This window comes from Amblyraja radiata, chromosome 29 (assembly GCF_010909765.2).
Source record: "Amblyraja radiata isolate CabotCenter1 chromosome 29, sAmbRad1.1.pri, whole genome shotgun sequence".
NCBI classification, from domain to species: Eukaryota; Metazoa; Chordata; class Chondrichthyes; order Rajiformes; family Rajidae; genus Amblyraja; species Amblyraja radiata.
In genome coordinates, this window is record NC_045984.1 from 29,365,316 (window position 1) to 29,386,118 (window position 20,803).

General features: G+C 51.2%; 1 protein-coding gene across 2 annotated transcripts in view; it reads right to left on the minus strand.

Annotated features, from left to right (window-relative positions):
- cpamd8 (C3 and PZP like alpha-2-macroglobulin domain containing 8) overlaps positions 1-20,803 on the minus strand; it is a 137,927-nt gene that overhangs the window by 56,382 nt on the left and 60,742 nt on the right. For both annotated transcript variants that reach the window (XM_033047088.1, XM_033047087.1), the window contains 13 exons: positions 20,334-20,523; positions 19,496-19,668; positions 18,207-18,356; positions 16,254-16,412; positions 15,176-15,318; positions 11,739-11,801; positions 8,706-8,937; positions 8,056-8,209; positions 6,531-6,673; positions 5,494-5,545; positions 3,286-3,584; positions 1,568-1,793; positions 644-820 (listed from right to left, as the gene is read on the minus strand). In XM_033047088.1, the coding sequence (XP_032902979.1) occupies positions 644-820; positions 1,568-1,793; positions 3,286-3,584; positions 5,494-5,545; positions 6,531-6,673; positions 8,056-8,209; positions 8,706-8,937; positions 11,739-11,801; positions 15,176-15,318; positions 16,254-16,412; positions 18,207-18,356; positions 19,496-19,668; positions 20,334-20,523 (2,161 nt within the window). The remainder of the gene's footprint in view (positions 1-643; positions 821-1,567; positions 1,794-3,285; positions 3,585-5,493; positions 5,546-6,530; positions 6,674-8,055; positions 8,210-8,705; positions 8,938-11,738; positions 11,802-15,175; positions 15,319-16,253; positions 16,413-18,206; positions 18,357-19,495; positions 19,669-20,333; positions 20,524-20,803) is intronic.

The following is a 20,803-nucleotide window of genomic DNA, read 5'->3' on the forward strand; positions in this document are numbered from 1 at the left end:
GGAGAGAAAACGCAGAGGAGAATCTGTCCACAATTTTTTCCATTTGTTTCATTTCAAAAGGAATAACATCATTAAACCAAGCTCAATCTTGGAGGAGGTTTACCAGAATGAGTCTTGGGGGGGGGGGGGGGGGATGGGGAACTCCAGTCACCAGAACATTCTGGAAATGTTAGGTTTAGTTCAGTTTAGTTCAGAGATACAGCGCGGAAACAGGCCCCTCGGCCCCACCGTGTCCGCGCCGACCAGCGATCCCCGCACACGAACGCTATCCTACACACACTAGGGACAATTTACAATTATACCAAGCCATTTAACTTACAAACCTGTACGTCTTTGGAGCGTGGGAGGAAATCCAGAGCACCCGCGAAGGTCACGGGGAGAACGTACGAACTCTGCACAGGCTGCGGCCGTGGTCTGCGCGGAGTTTGCACGTTCTCCCTGTGACCACGTGGGTTTTCTCCGGGTGCTCCGGTTTTCCACCCACACTCATCCGTACTCCAGGTTTGTAGGTTAAATGTGTAAATTGTCCTTCGTGTGTAGGATAGTGCTGGTGTACGGGGTGATCACTGGTCGGCACAGACTCGGTGGGCCGAAGGGCCTGCTTCCACGCTGTATCTCTAAAGCCTAATGTCTAAAGACTCACCTTGCAGGAGGTAGTCAGTGGCCTCACTCTCCACCTCAGTGAACAGCTGCTTGGTCTTCTGTAGGTATCTCAACACAAAGACATTCGGGGCAAAATGGATCATATTCTGTTCTCCACAGCCAAATGGGAGACGCAGGAGGTTGTCCAGATTATTGAGGGTGGGGCCCATCACATCCCCTGGTAACAGAGAGGTAACATTGAGGGATAGCAGACACAGAAAATTTATCAGAATCACACGCACGCACGCACACTACCCAGTGTGTGGCAGCAGCCTATGGTTCACTCTACCCCACCCACCCTAGTCATCCTGCTATTCCACTGTTCACACCTCTGTATCCCTTCATTATCACCTCTTCCCCAGCCAACAATGGACCATTGTGAGCTCCAACATTCCTTGGTCATCTGTTGCCGGCCCAAAACATCACCCAGCCTTTTTCTCCAGAGATGCTGTCTGTCCCGCTGAGTCACTCCAGCATTTCTTTTGTCTATCTTCATTGTATAACCAGCACCTGCACTTCCCTCCTGGACATCTTGAATGATGGTTTCCCACTTTACTTTGATCTACCTCCCCCCCCCCCCCCACCCAGCCTGAACTCAATTCTTCTAGAGATGTTGCCATATAGAAAATAGGTGCAGGAGGAGGCCATTTGGCCCTTTGAGCCAGCACTGCCATTCATTGTGATCATGGTTGATCATCGACAATCAGTAAACCCATGCCAGCCTTCTCCCCATAGCCCTTGATATGTTGATATCCGGTTCAGTGAGAATGGTAACTTCCCAGTACTCCCGCAGTCACTCGCAGCAAACGCCCATCTCCCTCCAGCCTAACCCAACACAACCCTTCTGCCCTGTCCGCCTGCATTTCAGGGTTGATTGGGAGAGGTTAGCGGATCCTGCTCCACACGGGACAGGCGCAGCTTTTACCTATCATGGAGGCCATGGCTCGCTCCGACCCAGGAACCACGTTGTGAGGGACGCCAAGAGTGAAGGCCTCGTTGTGGTTCTCCTCCGATTCCTCTTTCCTCCAGATCTTGAACTCGCCCACCGAGCCCCAGCCGGTCGAGAAGCCGATGTACTTGATGTCCGGAACCTTGGCCACTGCCCACTCCACAATAAGCGACTCGTTGGATGGTGCCACGCCATGCCCCACCTAGCAACGACACAACGGAACAACAAAACCAGTCTGGAGAAGGGTCCCGACCTGAAACGTCACCTGTCCATGTCTTCCAGGGAAGCTGAAGATAGACACAAAATGCTGGAGTAACTCATTTGTGACCCGAAACGTCACCCATTCCTTCTCGCCGGATATGCTGCCTGTCCCGTTGAGTTACTCCAGCATTTTGTGTCTATCTTCAGTGTAAACCAGCATCTGCGGTGCCTTCCTACACATCTTCTGGCCTACTGAGTTACTCCAGCACTTTGTGTCCTGTGGGCAAAATCTTTCCAAGACCAGCATCAGATTGCACATTCAGTATCAAACACAACATGGAGGTTGATAGCTATTGACTGTTCCATCTGTTTGAGAGGAATAGATCGGGTAGACGCACAGAGTCCCTTGCCCAGAGGAGGGGAATCGAGAAGCAGAGGACATAGGTTTCAGGTGAAGGGGGGAAAGATTTACTACCAACACGAGGGGTAACATTTTCACACAAAGGGTGGTGGGTATATGGAGTTGAGTCAGGTACTATTGCAGCATTTAAGAAATATTTAGACAGGTACATGGATAGAATAGGTTTAGAGGGTTAGGGGCCAAATGCAGGCAGGTGGGACTAGTGTAGATGGGACATGTTGGTCGGTGTGGGCAAGTTAGGCCGATGGGCCTGTTTCCAGGCTGCATTACCCTCTGTCTAATTCCAATGTGAATACTACGCAGGAAATACTTCAGAATTAGACACAATAGGAAGTCCCATCCCATGGAAGTACCCCTTCGGGTGAAGGAACATACGAAAGCACCTCTTTGTCGAACATCCCATCTGTTGTCAGGCAACTGAACCATCCTACCAACAAATGGAGGGCCGTCCTGAACTACTATCTACCTCACTGGAAACCCTCGGACTATCTTTGATTGGCTTTATCTTGCACTAAATGTTATTCAAGTTGATGGCTCGATTGTAATCATGTATAGTCTTTCCGCTGACTGGTTAGCACGAAACAATAGCTGTACCTCGGTACATGTGACAATAAACTAAACTCAAAATAGACACAAAAAGCTGGAGTAACTCAGCCTGCACTGTTGCCTGGACAGACAGCATCTCTGGAGAAAAGAGGGTGGGGGGGGGGGGGGGGGGGGGCGGCACGGTGGCGCAGCGGTAGAGTTGCTGCCTTACAGCATCGGAGATCCGGGTTCGATTCTGACTAAGGGTGCTGTCAGTACGGAGTTGGTACGTTCTCCCCGTGACCGCGTGGGTTTTCTCCGAGATCTCCGGTTTCCTCCCACACTCCAAAGACCTACAGGTATGTAGGTTAACGGGCTTGGTGTGTGTGTGCAAATTGTCCCGAGTGTGTGTAGGATAGTGTTAATGTGCGGGGGTCGCTGGTCGGCGGACCGAAGGGCCTGTTTCCGCGCCGCGCGTCTCTGAACTAAACTAAAATGATGTACTCATCTCAACCCACTCACACTATGGGAACCACCCCGAACTCACCTGGACCAAGCCAGCCTTCCAGCGAATCCAGAAGCTTCGGAACTCGTCCCAGGACAGGATGTGTGGCGTGTGGGCACTGCCCACCGGCTCACCCATCTTGCTCACTGCGATCCACGTCCTCGTGTTCTGCTGCCCTCCGATCACTATCTCCACCATTTCGGCCGTGTCGCGAGGGCCCGTCGATAAGGCCAAGTGGGCATCGTTGTGTGCCTTGACGGTCACGTCAAATTGTGTCATCCAGGCCGGTTTCTGAATGTACTGATACTCGTACTTGTTGGGCGTGGAGATGTGAATCTTTTCTGAGAAGACGAAGGAAATAATTTGGCCACAGTGTAAAATGGGCGTCATGGCTTCAGAGTTATAGAGTCATAGAGTGATATAATGTGGAAACAGGCCCTTCGGCCCAACTTGCCCACACTGGCCAACAATGTCCCAGCTACATTAGTCCCATCTGCCCGAGTTTGGTCCATATCCCTCCAAACTTGTCCTATCCATGCTTTGGAGAGGAGAGGGATGGGAGGAGTTTCACTGGAAGGATCTTGATGTCGAGGTTTAGAGGATAGGAGGGTTTCAATGGATTCTACTGTCAGAAGGCATTAGATAAAGATACTCATCAGAAACTGACGAATGCTGAAGCTAAGTGGCTGGCAGACAGGAAGCAAAGAGTAGGAGTAAACGGGTCCTTTTCACAATGGCAGGCAGTGACTAGTGGGGTACCGCAAGGCTCAGTGCTGGAACCCCAGCTATTTACAATATATATTAATGATTTGGACGAGGGAATTGAATGCAACATCTCCAAGTTTGCGGATGACACGAAGCTGGGAGGCAGTGTTAGCTGTGAGGAGGATGCTAGGAGGCTGCAAGGTGACTTGGATAGGCTGGGTGAGTGGGCAAATGCATGGCAGATGCAGTATAATGTGGATAAATGTGAGGTTGTCCACTTTGGTGGCAAAAACAGGAAAGTAGACTATTATCTGAATGGTGGCCGATTAGGAAAAGGGGAAATGCAACGAGACCTGGGTGTCATGGTACACCAGTCATTGAAAGTAGGCATGCAGGTGCAGCAGGCAGTGAAGAAAGCGAATGGTATGTTAGCATTCATAGCAAAAGGATTTGCGTATAGGAGCAGGGAGGTTCTACTGCAGTTGTACAGGGTCTTGGTGAGACCACACCAGGAGTATTGCGTACAGTTTTGGTCTCCTAATCTGAGGAAAGACATTCTTGCCATAGAGGAAGTACAGAGAAGGTTCACCAGACTGATTCCTGGGATGTCAGGACTTTCATATGAAGAAAGACTGGATAGACTCGGCTTGTACTCGCTAGAATTTAGAAGATTGAGGGGGGATCTTATAGAAACGTACAAAATTCTTAAGGGGTTGGACAGGCTAGATGCAGGAAGATTGTTCCCGATGTTGGGGAAGTCCAGAACAAGGGGTCACAGTTTAAGGATAAGGGGGAGGTCTTTTAGGACCGAGATGAGAAGAACATTTTTCACACAGAGAGTGGTGAATCTGTGGAATTCTCTGCCACAGAAGGTAGTTGAGGCCAGTTCATTGGCTATATTTAAGAGGGAATTAGATGTGGCCCTTGTGGCTAAGGGGATCAGGGGGTATGGAGAGAAGGCAGGTACAGGATACTGAGTTGGATGATCAGCCATGATCATATTGAATGGTGGTGCAGGCTCGAAGGGCCGAATGGCCTACTCCTGCACCTATTTTCTATGTACACCTCCATATTCAGGGACAGTTTCTTCCCAGCTGTTATTAGCCAACTGAACCACCCTATGACCAATTAAGAGAGCAGTGTGGACCTACCATCCACAGTACCTCATTGGAGACTCTCAGATTATCTTTAATCGGACTTTACCTTGCACTAAACATTATGCCCTTTATCCTATATCTGTACACTGTGGACAGCTCGATTGTAACCATGCACAGTCTTTCCGCTAACTTTATAGCAGGAGACAAAAGCTTTTCACTCGACCTGGGCACATGTGACAATAGACTAAACCAATCTAAACTAAACTGAAGCAAGTACCATTTGAAAGCTGGAGAGTGTGGCCATTGAGCATGATGGCGTGGGCAGGATTTGGAGGTGTGAGTGCAGACTTCTAGAAGCAGTGTACACTCCACCATTCGCTGTCACAGATACAATGAGCACGCGTGCGTTCTATCATGAAGTCACCGTCATCAGTCTAATTGCACGTACCGTTGGGACAGAAGAAGATGCTGTAAGTGTAGTCTCTGGGCAATCCCTCAGGCTGCGGAACACAGAGAAAAAGAGGATAAGAGAATGATCCGTGGACAGATGTACAGTAATAATAATAATAATGGATGGGATTTATATAGCGCCTTTCTAATACTCAAGGCGCTTTACATCGCATTATTCATTCACTCCTCAGTCACACTAGGTGGTGGTAAGCTACTTCTGTAGCCACAGCTGCCCTGGGGCAGACTGACGGAAGCGTGGCTGCCAATCTGCGCCTACGGCCCCTCCGACCACCACCAATCACTCACACACATTCACACATATTCACACACAGGCAAAGGTGGGTGAAGTGTCTTGCCCAAGGACACAACGACAGTATGCACTCCAAGCGGGATTCGAACCGGCTACCTTCCGGTTGCCAGCCGAACACTTAGCCCATTGTGCCATCTGTCGTACAGTAACAAAACCCCCTCCACATTATTATCAATGGGGGGGGAGAGATTACAACCTTCACGTGGTCCACCCTGTTTCGACTAATCAATCAACCCGACGTGCACAAACAAGATCAAATAGAACAAGTTGACCTACAACTTTAGGCTGTGCACGCCATACGCAAGAGGAAGAAGATTATTGTCAATTTCTGCTGAGTTTGCAGGCTCCCTCCCGGCAACAGCAAATACCCCAGGATTATTTTATTTATACCAACTGAGCAGAGTTGCCACCTCATGGCGCCATAGCCCCTGCCTTGATCCCGACCTCAGATGCTATTTGTGTGTTGTTTGCACGTTCTCCCTGTGACCACGTGGGTTTCCTCCGGGTGCTCCGGTTTCCTCCCACATTCCAAAGACATGCAGTTTTACAGGTTAATTGGCTACTATATATTGTCCTAAGTGCGTAGGAGAGAATTAGTGAACGGGTGTTCGCTGGTCGTCACGGACCCCGTGGGCCAGCGTTTCCACACGGCATCTTTAAACTAAATGAAACGTTTGCATTTATGTGCAAAATGTTTCTTTGTGTGGTGTAAGGGTCTCCCTCACCTCTACCAGCACTCGTCTCTTGACGTAGTCCATGCCTGCCGGGCTTCTCCTGTCCAGGTAGCTTTCGTCCAGGTACCTGCCATTCTTCAGAGCCTGAAGCCCACCCTGGCAGCAGCTGCTCCCACTGTAGGCAAACCCTTTGGCTGTGGAGATAAAGCGATTGGGGGCTGTCAATACCTTCTGACACTCACATGACTGTCAGCAGACCCGGGACATGCTCACAGCACGGGTCCAGGAGATGCTGCACTCCATACTGTCGCTGGAAACAACTGACCGGCTGCCCCCTGGGTGGGCGGGACCACGCCCGAAGGCACGTTGGTCGACGGGACCGGGAACCTACCCAAAGGCTTGTCCATCCGTGGGACCTGCCCAAAAACTCATGGATTGGCGGGACCCCGCCTAAAGGTTTGTCGGACGGCAGGGCCCACCCAAAGGCTCGTCAGACGGTGAAACCGTGAAGGCTCGTCGCATCGCGGACCCGACCGAAGGCTTATTGAACCGTGGAGAAGTCAGACGTGAGGAGCAAGGGCCGGTAGGAGAGTAAACTGGGGTCATGCCTCAAGGTCGGCTGAAAGAGGCGCCGCCCCGCACACAAAGATGACCCGGCGTGGAGTGGGATGTCAGTTCGCGGGAACTGCTCCAGTACATCAGGTGCGTGGGCCGACTCGACTTTGGAAAGGGCGCCAAAACATGGCGGCGCCTGCCTGTGTGGCTATACAGAAGGAATTTTGCAGTGCAGTTGCACATGTGGGAACTAAAGCACCATTGAACCAACACTCCCCTCCCCCCCAACCCACTGCTCCCGCCACCCCTCTCCCTCCACCCCCCACCCCACATCCTCCCCCCCACCCCGCCCTCCACCCCACCCCACCAACCGCTCACCCCCCCCACCCCCCCGCACCGCTCCTCCCCCCCACCCCCCACCCTCCCCCCCAACCCCCTCCTCCCCCCCCCCCTATCGCTCCTCCCCTCCCCCCCCCACTCCTCCCCCTTCCCCCCCCCCCCCCCACTCCTCGCCCACCCCCCCCCACTCCTCCCCCCTCCTCTCCCTCCCCCCCCCCCTTTCCTTCCCCCCCCCCCCACTCTCCCCCCCCCCCCCCCCTCCTCCCCCCCCCCTCCTCTCTCTCCCCCCCCCATCGCCCCCCCCCCCCCCCCCCACTCCTCCCCCGCCCACCCCCACTCTCCTCCCCCCCCCCCCCTCCTCTCTTCCCCCCCCCACACACTCCTCCCCCCCCCCCCCCCCCACTCCCTTCCCCCCCCCCCCCCCCCCCCCTCCCCCCGCCCTCCCTCCCCCCCCCACTCCTCCCCCCCCCACCCCCTCCCCTCCCCCTCCCTCCCCCCCCCCCCCCCCCCCTCACCCCCCTCCCCCCCCTCCCCCCCCCCCCCCTACCCCCTCCTCCCCCCCCCCCCCACTCCTCACCCCCCACCCCACTCCTCACCCCCACCCCACCCACTACCCCCCCCCACCCTCTCCTCCCCCCCCACCCCACTCCTCCGCCCCCGGGAGTTTGGATTTGCCCCTTACCTGTGATGTTGGCAGGGCCCAATTCACTGAACAGGAGGACAATGGAGGTCGGTTTGGCTTCATCCGAGTCGATGCACATCTTACGCGTCAGGTGTCTCTTCCCCGGGTGGCCAATAAACTTGATTCCTTTCGGAACTGTAATTTTAACATGAACCTGGAACATCGAGGAGACCAACGTCACTCAGCACGGCGCACTAACTCTGCAGTCACAAGAATATCCCAGGAAGCATCCCATCCATCACCATCGCCACTCCCAACGGAAGGAACCTAATCTCACGTTCAACATCTATTCCCAATCCCTCAATACCCTGGACCAAAACATGTATTAATTTGAGTTTTCAACACAGACATTGATAGATTTTTAAAATGAAAACAGAAAATGGCAGAAACATTCAGCTGGTTCGGCAGTATCTGTGGAAAGCAGGGATAGACGTTACTGGCTTTATCTAGCACTAAATGTTATTCCCTTTATCATGTGTCTGTACTCTGTGGATGACTCGATTGTGATCATGTGATCAGGTCTTTCCGCTGACTGGTTAGCAGGCAACAAGAAGGTTTTCACTGTAGCTCGGCACACGTGACAACAAGCTAAACTCTACTCAACCTCCACCCACCCGTTTCGCCCTGTAACGGCCGCGTTTCCCACGTACCTCTGCGCAGCTCTGGAGGTAGTTGTAGACCATGAGAGGGATCTTGGTTTGCTCCCCGCGGATCACAAAACTGGGCAGGGTGAAATCCACAAAGAAGGCCTTGAAGGTGCGGAGCTCGGTGGGACGGGCGAGTCCCAGGCCCGTCTCCTGGGACAGGCCGACTGCCTCCGTTACCCAGGTGGTGATGGAGTCCGGAATCTCCACGTGCAGTCGGGCCTCGCCCGTGGAATCGCTGTCAGCGGGTGAATAAAGGCGAGAGGCATGCAAGTTTTTAATTAGAGATACAACTGCGCGGAAACAGGCCCTTCAGCCCACCGAGTCCGTGCTGACCAGGGTTCGATTCTGACTATGGGTGCCATCTGTACGGAGTTTTACGTTCTCCCTGTGACCTGCATGGGTTTTCTCCGGGTGCTCCGGTTTCCGCCCACACTCCAAAGACATATAGGTTTGTAGGTTGCACCCACTGAGTTTCTCCAGCAATTTTGTGTACCTTAGGTTTGTAGGTTAATTGGCTTTGGTAAGATTGTAAATAGTCGGATAGTGCTAGTGTACGGGGATCGTTGGTTGGCCCGGACTTGGTGGGCCAAAGGGCCTGATTCCGAGCTGTATCTGCAAACTAAACTAAACTATTTGTGGCTTCAGGGAGCTGTGTATTGAATAGACCATGTACTGCACAAAGTGTTAAACTGAGTTCTGTATATTGAGTGGCAAAAACTATTTTGACCGGTTTTAATCGGAGAGAGCATCAAGCTAAAGCTTTGCTGTGTTGAATGTTAGGTGCAGAGGAGCGCGAGATGGATTCCTCAATGAGACAATTCCCCTCAATCCTCCCATCCCTTTACTCAGTGCGGCGAACATGCCTTTCCACTCTAATGCATGCTGCACTCTCTCCAAGCTTTGGAAGGAATTAAGATCAGAATTCCTTTCACCCTTTGGCTCCAAAGCTGGTAATGTTTTAAATTCTCACATGGGAACACTTAGGCGAGGAATGCAGCAATGTAAAGTGTTGGGAGATATTCTGGCAACGTGTTAAGTGCTTTGAAGCAATTTACAGTTTTTGAATGATACAAGGCCCACCACATGTCTTGCAGCATGCACTGGCAGCCGCAGTGATAACATCCTCCTTATTGCTTAAGCTGTACTCAGCACCGCTCCCGATACTGCCTGACATAGATACAAACTGCTGGAGTCACTCAGCGGCTCAGGCGGCATCTGTGGAGAAAAGGGATAGGTGGCCGGGATCCTTCTTCAGGCTTGTGTTTCGGATCGTGAATGAAGTCCAAAGAAGGGTCCCAAAACAAAACGTCACCCACCCACTTTCTCCAGAGATGCTGCCTGGCCCGCTGAGTTGCTCCAGCACTTTTGTGTATTAAACCAGCGTCTGCAGTTCCTTCTTATTACATCCCGATGTTGCCTGCTCATCTGATTTAAACATGGATCTGCGATATTGAGCTGCACAGTCCTTCTAACGCCTTCACCCCAATCCCTAATGCCCATATTTGTCTCAGCCCACAGATGGACACAAAGTGCTCAGCGAGTCAGCCAGCACCTGTGGAGAAAAAGGATGGGTGATGTTTCGGATCGAGACCCATCTTCAGGAAGTGTGTAGGGAATGAACTGCAGATGCTGGTTTAAACCGGAGACAGACACAAACAGCGGGAGTAACTCATAGAAACATAGAAACATAGACAATAGGTGCAGGAGTAGGCCATTCGGCCCTTCGAGCCTGTACCGCCATTCAATATGATCATGGCTGATCATCCAACTCAGTATCCTGTACCTGCCTTCTCTCCATACCCTCTGGTCCCCTTAGCCACAAGGGCCACATCTAACTCCCTCTTAAATATAGCCAATGAACTGGCCTCGACTACCCTCTGTGGCAGGGAGTTCCAGAGATTCACCACTCTCTGTGTGAAAAAAGTTCTTCTCATCTCGGTTTTAAAGGATTTCCCCCTTATCCTTAAGCTGTGACCCCTTGTCCTGGACTTCCCCAACATCGGGAGCAATCTTCCTGCATCTAGCCTGTCCAACCCCTTAAGAATTTTGTAAGTTTCTATAAGATCCCCTCTCAATCTCCAAAACCAAGTCTATCCAGTCTTTCTTCATAAGACAGTCCTGACATCCCAGGAATCAGTCTGGTGAACCTTCTCTGCACTCCCTCTATGGCAATAATGTCCTTCCTCAGATTTGGAGACCAAAACTGTACGCAATACTCCAGGTGTGGTCTCACCAAGACCCTGTACAACTGCAGTAGAACCTCCCTGCTCCTATACTCAAATCCTTTTGCTATGAAAGCTAACATACCATTCGCTTTCTTCACTGCCTGCTGCACCTGCATGCCCACTTTCAATGACTGGTGTACCATGACACCCAGGTCTCGCTGCATCTCCCCTTTTCCTAGTCGGCCACCATTTAGATAATAGTCTGCTTTCCTGTTTTTGCCACCAAAATGGATAACCTCACATTTATCCACATTATACTGCAACTCAGCGGGTCAGGCAGCATCTCTGGAGAACAGATGAAGATAGGTGAAGTTTCGGGTCGAGTCCCTTCTTCAGACTTCAGGTCTGAAGAAGTGACTCGACCCAAAACATGACCTACTCCTTATCTCCAAAGATGCTGCCTGGCCCGCTGAGTTCTTCCAGCTTTTTGTGTTGGTTGCCCTTCTTCAGGAATAAAGAAGAGTCCCACCCCGAAACATCACCCAGCCTTTTTCTCCAGAGATGCCGACTGTCCCACTGAGTTACACCAGCCATTTGTGTCTATATTTGGTATGAACCAGCATCTGCAGTTCCTTGTTTCTACGTTTTAGTTCAGTCCAGCCAGCTAAGCCTTTAAGCCTGACATTCCGCAAACTCCCGGCATTAGTCTTCAATATCCTGCAGAGTAGCTGGATTCTCAAGTTCAGTTATAGCTCATCGGGAGCCCCGGTATTCCGATTCCCACCATGGGCATTGCTACCAGGAACGGGATTTGCATCTACCCCGACCGACTGTCATACGCCAACGTAAATCCCGACTTCAGTGCTTCTACCTGATGTTGAGACAATGCCAGATCCAGGTTTCTGGAAAGAAAGTCCTTTTCCTCTTCTCAGCTCTAAGTAGAAAGAAATCAGTTGTGTGTTAGAGGAGAACAGAACATCAAAGGCATCTCACAGGACAGAATCTCTCCCAGCCATCCCCAATGTACCCAATCTAGACTTCAGACTTCACTTTAGACTTTGGAGACACAGCGTGGAAACAGGCCCTACGGCCCAGCGAGTCCACGTGGGTTTTCTCCGGGTGCTCCGGTTTCCTCCCACATTCCAAAGGAGTACAGGTTTGTAGGTTAATTTGGTTTTGGGTAGAAATTGTAAATGGTCCCTAGACAGCACAAGTGTGCGTGGGTAATCGTTGGCCGGCACGGACTCGGTGGGCCGAAGGGCCTGTTTCCGCACTGTATCTCTAAACTAAACTAAACTAAAGACGGACACAAAAAGCTGGAGTAATTCAGCGGGACAGGCAGCATCTCTGGAGAGGAGGAATGGGTGACGTTTCGAGACGAGACCGTTCTTCAGACTAGGTCAGGGAAAAGGGAAACGAAACGAAACTGCACAGAGGCACGAACAGAGAATGACACTGCACAGGAGACCATTGATCCATCTCTGTTTAAATCAGATGCACCTCACTCATTCTACTCCCTTCTACGCCTGGTTTTCTTAAGCCCATTCCCAACCACTAGGCACAGTAGAGGAGACATTGGACTAATGCTGCTTGTTTTAAATCTATTGATGTTTCTCAGCCGCTGTCTGAGTTCATTCTGATCCATTACTGAGCCAAACAGGCAGACGGATCACCCAGCAGCTAAACGTACAGAATTAAACATTTCCATGCGACAGAGAAGGAGAATCATCTGTCAAATCTCTGACAAAAACATTCCTTCACAAACTTCCCCAGTAAATCCATTTTGATTTAGTCCCAGTGTTAGTTTTAGAGATACAGCGTGGAAACAGGCCCCTCGGCCCACAGAGTCAACGTCAACCAACGGCCACCCGGACACCAGTTTAAATTGCTTAAGAATGCAGATGCTGGAAAATCGAAGGTACACAAAAGTGCTGGAGAAACTCAGCGGGTGCAGCAGCATCTACGGAGCGAAGGAAATAGGCAACGTTTTGGGCCGAAACCCTCCTTCGCTCCATAGATGCTGCTGCACCCGCTGAGTTTCTCCAGCATTTTTGTGTACCTACCAGTTTAAATTCTTACACTAGAAGCCAATTATCTGACAAACCTGCACGTCTTTGGAACGCAGGAGGATACCGGAGCACCCGGAGAAAACCCACGGGGAAATTTGACGCGCACGGCACCCGAGGTCAGGATTGAGCCGGGTCTCTGGCGCTTTAAGGCAGCAACTCTACCGCTGCACCGTCCCCAAAATTAGAAATATGGAGTGAATTAACCATATAACCATATAACAATTACAGCACGGAAACAGGCCATCTTGGCCCTTCTAGTCCGTGCCGAACACTTATGCCCCTGTCCCACTTAGGAAACCTGAACGGAAACCTCTGGAGACTTTGCGCCCCACCCAAGGTTTCCGTGCGGTTCCCGGAGGTTGCAGGTGGTTCCCGGAGGTTGCAGGTAGTGGAAGCAGGTAGGGAGACTGACAAAAACCTCCGGGAACCGAACGGAAACCTTGGGTGGGGCGCAAAGTCTCCAGAGGTTTCCGTTCAGGTTTCCTAAGTGGGACAGGGGCATAACTCTCACCGAGTCCCATCTACCTGCACTCAGACCAGAATGACTTTGGTGGGAAACATAGAAACATAGAAAATAGGTGCAGGAGTAGGCCATTCGGCCCTTCGAGCCTGCACCGCCATTCAATATGATCATGGCTGATCATCCAACTCAGTATCCTGTACCTGCCTTCTCTCCACACCCCCTGATCCCTTTAGCAACAAGGGCCACATCTAACTCCCTCTTAAATATAGCCAACGAACTGGCCTCAACTACCTTCTGTGGCAGAGAATTCCAGAGATTCACCACTCTCTGTGTGAAAAATGTTTTCCTCATCTCGGTCCTAAAAGATTTCCCCCTTATCCTTAAACTGTGACCCCTTGTTCTGGACTTCCCCAACATCGGAAACAATCTTCCTGCATCTAGCCTGTCCAACCTCTTAAGAATTTTGTAAGTTTCTATAAGATCCCCCCTCAATCTTCTAAATTCTAGCGAGTACAAGCCGAGTCTATCCAGTCTTTCTTCATATGAAAGTCCTGACATCCCAGGAATCAGTCTGGTGAACCTTCTCTGTACTCCCTCTATGGCAAGAATGTCTTTCCTCAGATTAGGAGACCAAAACTGTACGCAATACTCCAGGTGTGGTCTCACCAAGACCCTGTACAACTGCAGTAGTACCTCCCTGCTCCTATACTCAAATCCTTTTGCTATGAAGAATGAAAGACAAGGTAAACTAAATGTACAATTTTAAAATGGGGCCAAGAATAGATAGATTATCAACGCCTTTTAATGAAGACAGTTCAGGTTGAGAATGCTGAATAAAAAAACCACCTTGCGTGAGGCAGAGTTACAGCAAGGAAGTTATGTTAAACTTCTTGAAATATTAGATAGGACGGAGCCAAAGAATTGTAGTCAATTCTGGCAACACACCACGGGAATGATTTCAAAGCCTTGAAGAGGATGCAGAGGGGATTAACCTGATGTTCTCTGGAACGAGAGCCAGTTAATGTTGAAAAACTACTCTGTTCTCTTGAGAACATCGAAACATACGTACAGGGAGTGCCAGTGGTCAGGATCGAACCCTGGAGCTGTGAGGCAGCAACGCGACTGCTGCTGCCACGGTGCCTCCCTCAGAGCTTGTGCGGCACTCCGCGTTTCCATGCGACCGAGAAGAAGGCCCTTCGGCCCATCAAATCTCTGGCAATCCCATTCCTCGACAAACATTTTCTCCCACATTTCCATCCATTCGCACGGGCAATTGACAGTGACCGATTAATGTACCGACCCACATGACCTGAGGATTTAAGAAGGAACTGCAGATCGAAGGCAGACAAAAATGCCGGAGAAACTCAGCGGGTGCAGCAGCATCTATGGAGCGAAGGAAATAGGCAACGTTTCGGGACGAAACCCTTGAAGGAAATAGGCAACGTTTCGGGCCGAAACCCGGAAGGGTTTCGTCCCGAAACGTTGCCTATTTCCTTCGCTCCATAGATGCTGCTGCACCCGCTGAGTTTCTCCAGCATTTTTGTGTACCTTCAGGTTTGCAGGTTAATTAGCTTTTGTAAACTGTCCCTAGTGATCGAATTGGAGTGGATTCAATGGGTCGAAGTGCCCATTTCTATGCTGTATCTCAAAACTAAACTATCTGCTCCCTATACCTCTCTGCAGCCTTTCTCCCTCTAACCCTGTAAACAGGGCCTGTTTCCACGCTGTATTGCTAAAACTAAAATAAAGGGTGAAACACAGGCGGTTTTCTCTCACCTGGGAGTGATCCTTGGCTGGAGAGCTGCGACAAGGGTCCCGGTGTGGGGCTGGAAGCCAGGCACGGCCTCGTCAGTGTACATCCCGCCATTCTGTCTGTGATTCAGGCTCACTACGTCCGTCATGACCACCAGGCCCGTTTCCTAGGTAACCGGGGAAGCAGGCACAGGTCAAAGGGTAGAAGAGCGAAAACAGCTGCCAAATGTCGCCGAGCAACATCTGTGGGAACCTGTACCCCAGTGAGAATCAGTGTCTGAGAAAACAGGACTGTGACCGGGGCTGGCATCTGTGGGAACGTTCACCCAGTGAGACTCCGTATCTCGAGAACCTATCCCAACCCCATCGGGCAAAAGATATAGAAGTGTGAAAATGCACACCTCCAGAATCAGGGGCAGTTTTTCCCCCAGCTGTTATCAGGCAACTGAACCATTCTACCAACACCTAGAGAGCTGTCCAGAACTAACAGCTACCTCATTGGAGACACTCAAGACTGTCTTTGGTCGGACTTTACTGGCTTAATCTTGCGCTAAACGTTATTCCCTATATTATGTATCTGTACACTGCGGACGGCTCGATTGTAATCATGTATTGTCTTTCCGCTGACTGGTTAGCACGCAACAAAAGCTTTTCACTGCGCCTTGGTGCTCGTTACAATAAACTAAACTCAAACTTAATGGGAGATAATATCTGGAGGTACCAAAGAGTCAGTGTCTGCATAACCCCATGACATCCTTATTAATCAAAAATCTGACCACCTCCGCCAGATTCACCACCCTCTGACTAAAGAAATATCTTCTCAACCCCTTTCTAAAGGAACGTCCTTTTATTCTGAAGCTATGGTTTTTTGGTCCTCGACTCTTCCACTAGTGGAAGCATGGTCACCACATCCACTCCATCCAGGACATTCTCTATTCGGTTCTGTTGTGCTGCTGCAAGTAAGAATCTCATTGTTCTGTTTCGGTAAATAGGAGAATAAAACGCTCTCGACTCTCGAGGTGAGAGTCAGTGTCTGGTGGAGAGAAGAATGCAGCTGACAACGGAGGTGAGATGCGGGAGGTGGCCATGAGGTGGTGCTTACACTGAAGGCAAAGTGGGCGTCCTTGGTGATGTCCCAGTGCCACGGGAACACGGACGACCTCCGTCTCCGCGACGACAGCCCCGGCCACCAGAAGTGACCATCCTCCTTCGGGATTCCAAAGGCGTCGGAAACGTCGTAATCGGCCAGTTCCTGGAAGATCTGGAGAAAGAGCGGGCAGGGTTAAAGGTCAGCAGGTAATCAGGCGACGTTCCCTGACCCAGCACTGATTCCAGTGTCACCACGCCAGGTAGCTCCCACTGGGGAGAGAGACCTGGAGCTTGATGTAGTCATAGAGTTAATAAGAGTAGGGCGGCTCAGTGGCGCAACGGTAGAGTTGCTGCCTCACAGCACCAGAGACCTGGGTTCGATCCTGACCACGGAGCTTCTACTTTCACCCCGTGACCTGCGTGGGTTTTCTCCAGGTGCTCCAGTTTCCTCCCATACTTCAATGACGTACAGGTTTGTAGGCTAATTGGCTTGGTAAAATTGTAAATTGACCCTTGTGCAGGTGTGTGGGATGGCGTTAGTGTGCGGGGATCGCTGGTCGGCATGGACTCGGTGGGTCAAAGAGCCTGTTCCCGCATTGTATCTCTAAACTAAACTAAAACAACTAAGTTATAGGGTACAGAAACAGGCCCTTCTGCCCAACTCTTCCATGCTGACCCAAAAGTGTCTTCCTGAGCTCGTCTTATTTGACCCGATTTGGCGCATCTCCATCCAAACCTTTGCTATCTATGCACCTGAACAAATGTCTTTTAAACATTGTGATTAATATCACATCCACCGCATGCTGTGGCGGCTCATTTATCATACCCACCACCCTCTGCGTCTCTTCCAACCCTAAGGGAAGAAAAGATTGTGACCATCCACATTATCTATGGCCCCTCATGATTTTATCGACCTCGATTCGGTCACTCCTCAGCAACCTGACGCCCTTGTCATGGTGCGGTCTCACCGACACCTTGTTCAATTGTAACATGAAGTCCCAACTCTTGTACCCAGAGCCCCGTGGATCTTTGTGGTTGAGGGGTTGAATCGTCACAGAACTGAAGGAAGTTAAAATACAGAAAACCCCAACCTAAATAAATAAACGATCAGTCTGGATGGGTGGAATGCCCATTTGCTGTTGCTGTAGTCGATGGAGGAATAGTTTCATAAGCACGCAAGTCATAGGAGCGGAATCAGGCCATTCGGCCCATTGAGTCTACTCCACCATTCATTCATGGCTGATCTATCTCTCCCTCTCAACCCCATTCTCCTGCCTTCTCCCCATAACCCCTGACGCCCGTACTAATCAAGAACCTATCCATCTCCAGTTTAAAAATACCTAATGCCCGCCTCAACAGCCGTCTGTGGCAATGAATTCCACAGATTCACCACCCTCTGGCTAAAGAAATTACTCCTCATCTCCTTCCTAAAGGTATAAAAACTTCAAAGCGTCTCCTTGGCGCTGGTGTGTAATTGAGCCTTGAGTTTAGGTTTATAACTGACACATATTAGGGCGGGCCCAGTGCTGCAGCAGTAGCCAGAGACACGGCTTTGATCCTGACTACGGGTGCTGCCTGTGTGGAGTTTGTACGTTCCCCCTGTGACCGTGTAGGTTTACTCCGGGTGCTCTGGTTTCCTCTCACAGTCCAAAGACGTGCAGGTTTGTAGGTTAATCGCCGTTGGTAACAAATTGGAAATTGTCAATAGACAGTAGACAATAGGTGCAGGAGTAGGCCATTCGGCCCTTCGAGCCAGCACCGCCATTCAATGTGATCATGGCTGATCATCCCCAATCAGTACCCCGTTCCTGCCTTCTCCCCATATCCCCTGACTCCGCTATTTGTCCCAAGTGTGTTGGGTAGAACTAGGATATGTGGCGGTCGCTGGTCGCCGCGGACTCTGTGGTTCGAAGGGCCTGTCTCCACACTGTATCGCTAAAGTCTAGAGAGGACAGGCTGTGACTACCTTGTCCATGGTGAGCTGGAAGCCAGGTTTGAGCAGATACACGCTCTTGTCCACGGTTGCCACGCAAACACACGTCCGTGGCTCACCCTTCACTGCCACGCTGATGAGGTCGCCAGGCATCGTCTTGTTGGAGGAGAGTGAGATCGAGATCTGCACATTGAATCACAAAAAATTAACAGGTACAATTCATAAATCCGGCACAGTTACCTCACCCCCACCCTCCAAACCTCACGGCACCCCCAAGCAATGTGAGGATTTCCCCAGCCCAGGTTACCAGGCAGGTTCCTGGACCATCACTTGGCCAGTTTCAAATGTTATAAATTAGTTCCAATCCGAAACGTCATCTTCAGAGTCAAGAATGTTTTATTGCCATATAAACCCCACATATCCTCATCTTCGCCATCTCTGTATTCCCGACAGTTTTTACAACTCCCAGATCTTTGTGCTTCTCCCAATACTGGACATCGCCGTATCTCTTCCCTTCCCCATAGCTAACTGATCCATTCTACATTTTCCTCGATCTTTGTCTCCTTTAAACCCTCGTTTTCACACCTTCACCTTCCATATCTCTACGTCCCCCTCTCCCCTGACTTAGTCTGAAGAAGGGTCTCGACCCGAAACGTCACCCATTCCTCTCCGGAGATGCTGCCTGTCCCGCTGAGTTACTGCAGCATTTTGTGTCTAACCTTATTGCTGTCGGTCTATTGGAGGTGTCTGGATCCCAGATTGTAGAACTTCCTTTCATAAACCTCTGCATCTCACCACCTTGAACCCCCTTTCAAACCCTTGTTTTAATCCACCCTTCCCCACCAACTATGCAGTTGATTCACAGAGTCAGTCGGCACAGAGACGGGCCCCTGTACTCAGCTGCCCTCATGTGTAGCTCAGTGTCAGAGTTAGTTTGCCGACACTCTATGCAAGTTTAAGAAAGAACTGCAGATGCTGGAAAAATCGAAGGTAGACAAAAATGCTGGAGAAACTCAGTGGGTTAGTTAGTTTGTTTAGTTTATTGTCACGTGTACAGTGAAAAGCTTGTGTTGCTTGATAACCAGTCAGCAGAAAGACAACACACAATTACAATCGAGCCAATTACAGTGTATAGATAGATACATGATTAGGAATAATGTTTACAGCAGGGTTGTGTCGGAGTAGAGATTTAAGAGCGTGGAGCGATTGTAATATGTGATTGCAGATCTGCTTCTGTGGCTAGCACACAAATAGTCACCCCCAGGGCTTTTATATTATTGTAGGTGATAGATAAATGCAGGCTGGTGTTGTTGCAAACGCACCTTGTTCTCGTAGGCCGGCTGGACTGGAACTTGGATGCTGTCGGTGATGCCCTCGCCATTGTCTCGCACGTAGTACAGGAGCAGGCGGCTGACGGGGCTCATGTTGTGCGTGACCGTGAAGTGGATGTAGGTGGTGCACACGCCAACCTCACTGGCTGGAGACGCCGGCCGCTCTGAGAAGGAAGAGAGAGGTTCAACTCCATTCATCAGTTTCTCCCACCCTCACTCTGCCTGACCACACCATCCCTCCCTCCCTCCCTCCCTCCACCTGACCACACTGTCTCCCGCTCCCTCCCACTGCACCTCTGCCCCATCTCCGTCCTGTCCATCTGAGCCTCCCTCGGTCCCATGGCCGCTCCGCCCAAATCTCCATTCCTTCTTCCGACTCTCCCTCCATCCCCCTCTCTGTCTGACCTTCCCTTAGTGCAAGCCTCCCTCCCTATCCCAACCTCCCTCCCGACACCTCCTCTTCCCTCTCTGTCCGACCCACTCTCCCTCTCTCCGACCCTCCCTCCCTCTGCCTAACCCTCCATCTCCAGCCTTCCCTCTCTCCTTTGGACCCTCTGTCCCTTCTGTCCTCCATTCTATCTGACCCTCCCTCCCTCCTTGACCACTTGGTCCTCTCCAGCCGATCCTCCGTCCCTCCCTTCCATCCGCCCTCGGCCCTGATGCTCACTGTGCCTGATCCTCTCTACCACTTACGGTTCATTCCTTCCCACTGTCCCTCTCTATCTGACTCTCCCTCTCTCAACAATCCTCTCTTCCTCCATCCACCTCCATCTGACCCCCCCCCCCTCCTCCCTCGTGCCCGACCTTCAGCCCACCCGGTCGGACTCACGGTTCAGCGGGCTCTGCGACGATTGTTTCTTCTTGTCGAAGATGACGGTGGCCCTCCTGCTGCGCTGCTGGGTGGCGCTGGCTGGCTGCATGCCTGTCCTCACAATGTTGCCCCGCGAGGCTATCTCGTAGTGCAAGGCAAAGTCACAGGGGCAGGTGGATTTCACTGGGATCCAAGCCTCTTCCCCCACCTGGAGCAGTCAAGAGATGAGAGAGCTTCATGAGACTCGGGGACTGAGGCTGCCACTGACTCCAGCCACACGGGGGCAGCAGGGGTAACGAGCGGCCGGCCTTGGCGGGGTTTATAACGGCTTTGGGCAGCACAGTGGCGCAGCGATAAGAGTTGCTGCCCTACAGCTGCAGAGACCCAGCTTCAAACCTGACTACGGAGTTTGCACATTCTCCCCGTGACCGTGTGGGTTTACTCCGGGTGCTCCGGTTTCCCCCCCACACTCCAAAGATCCACAGGTT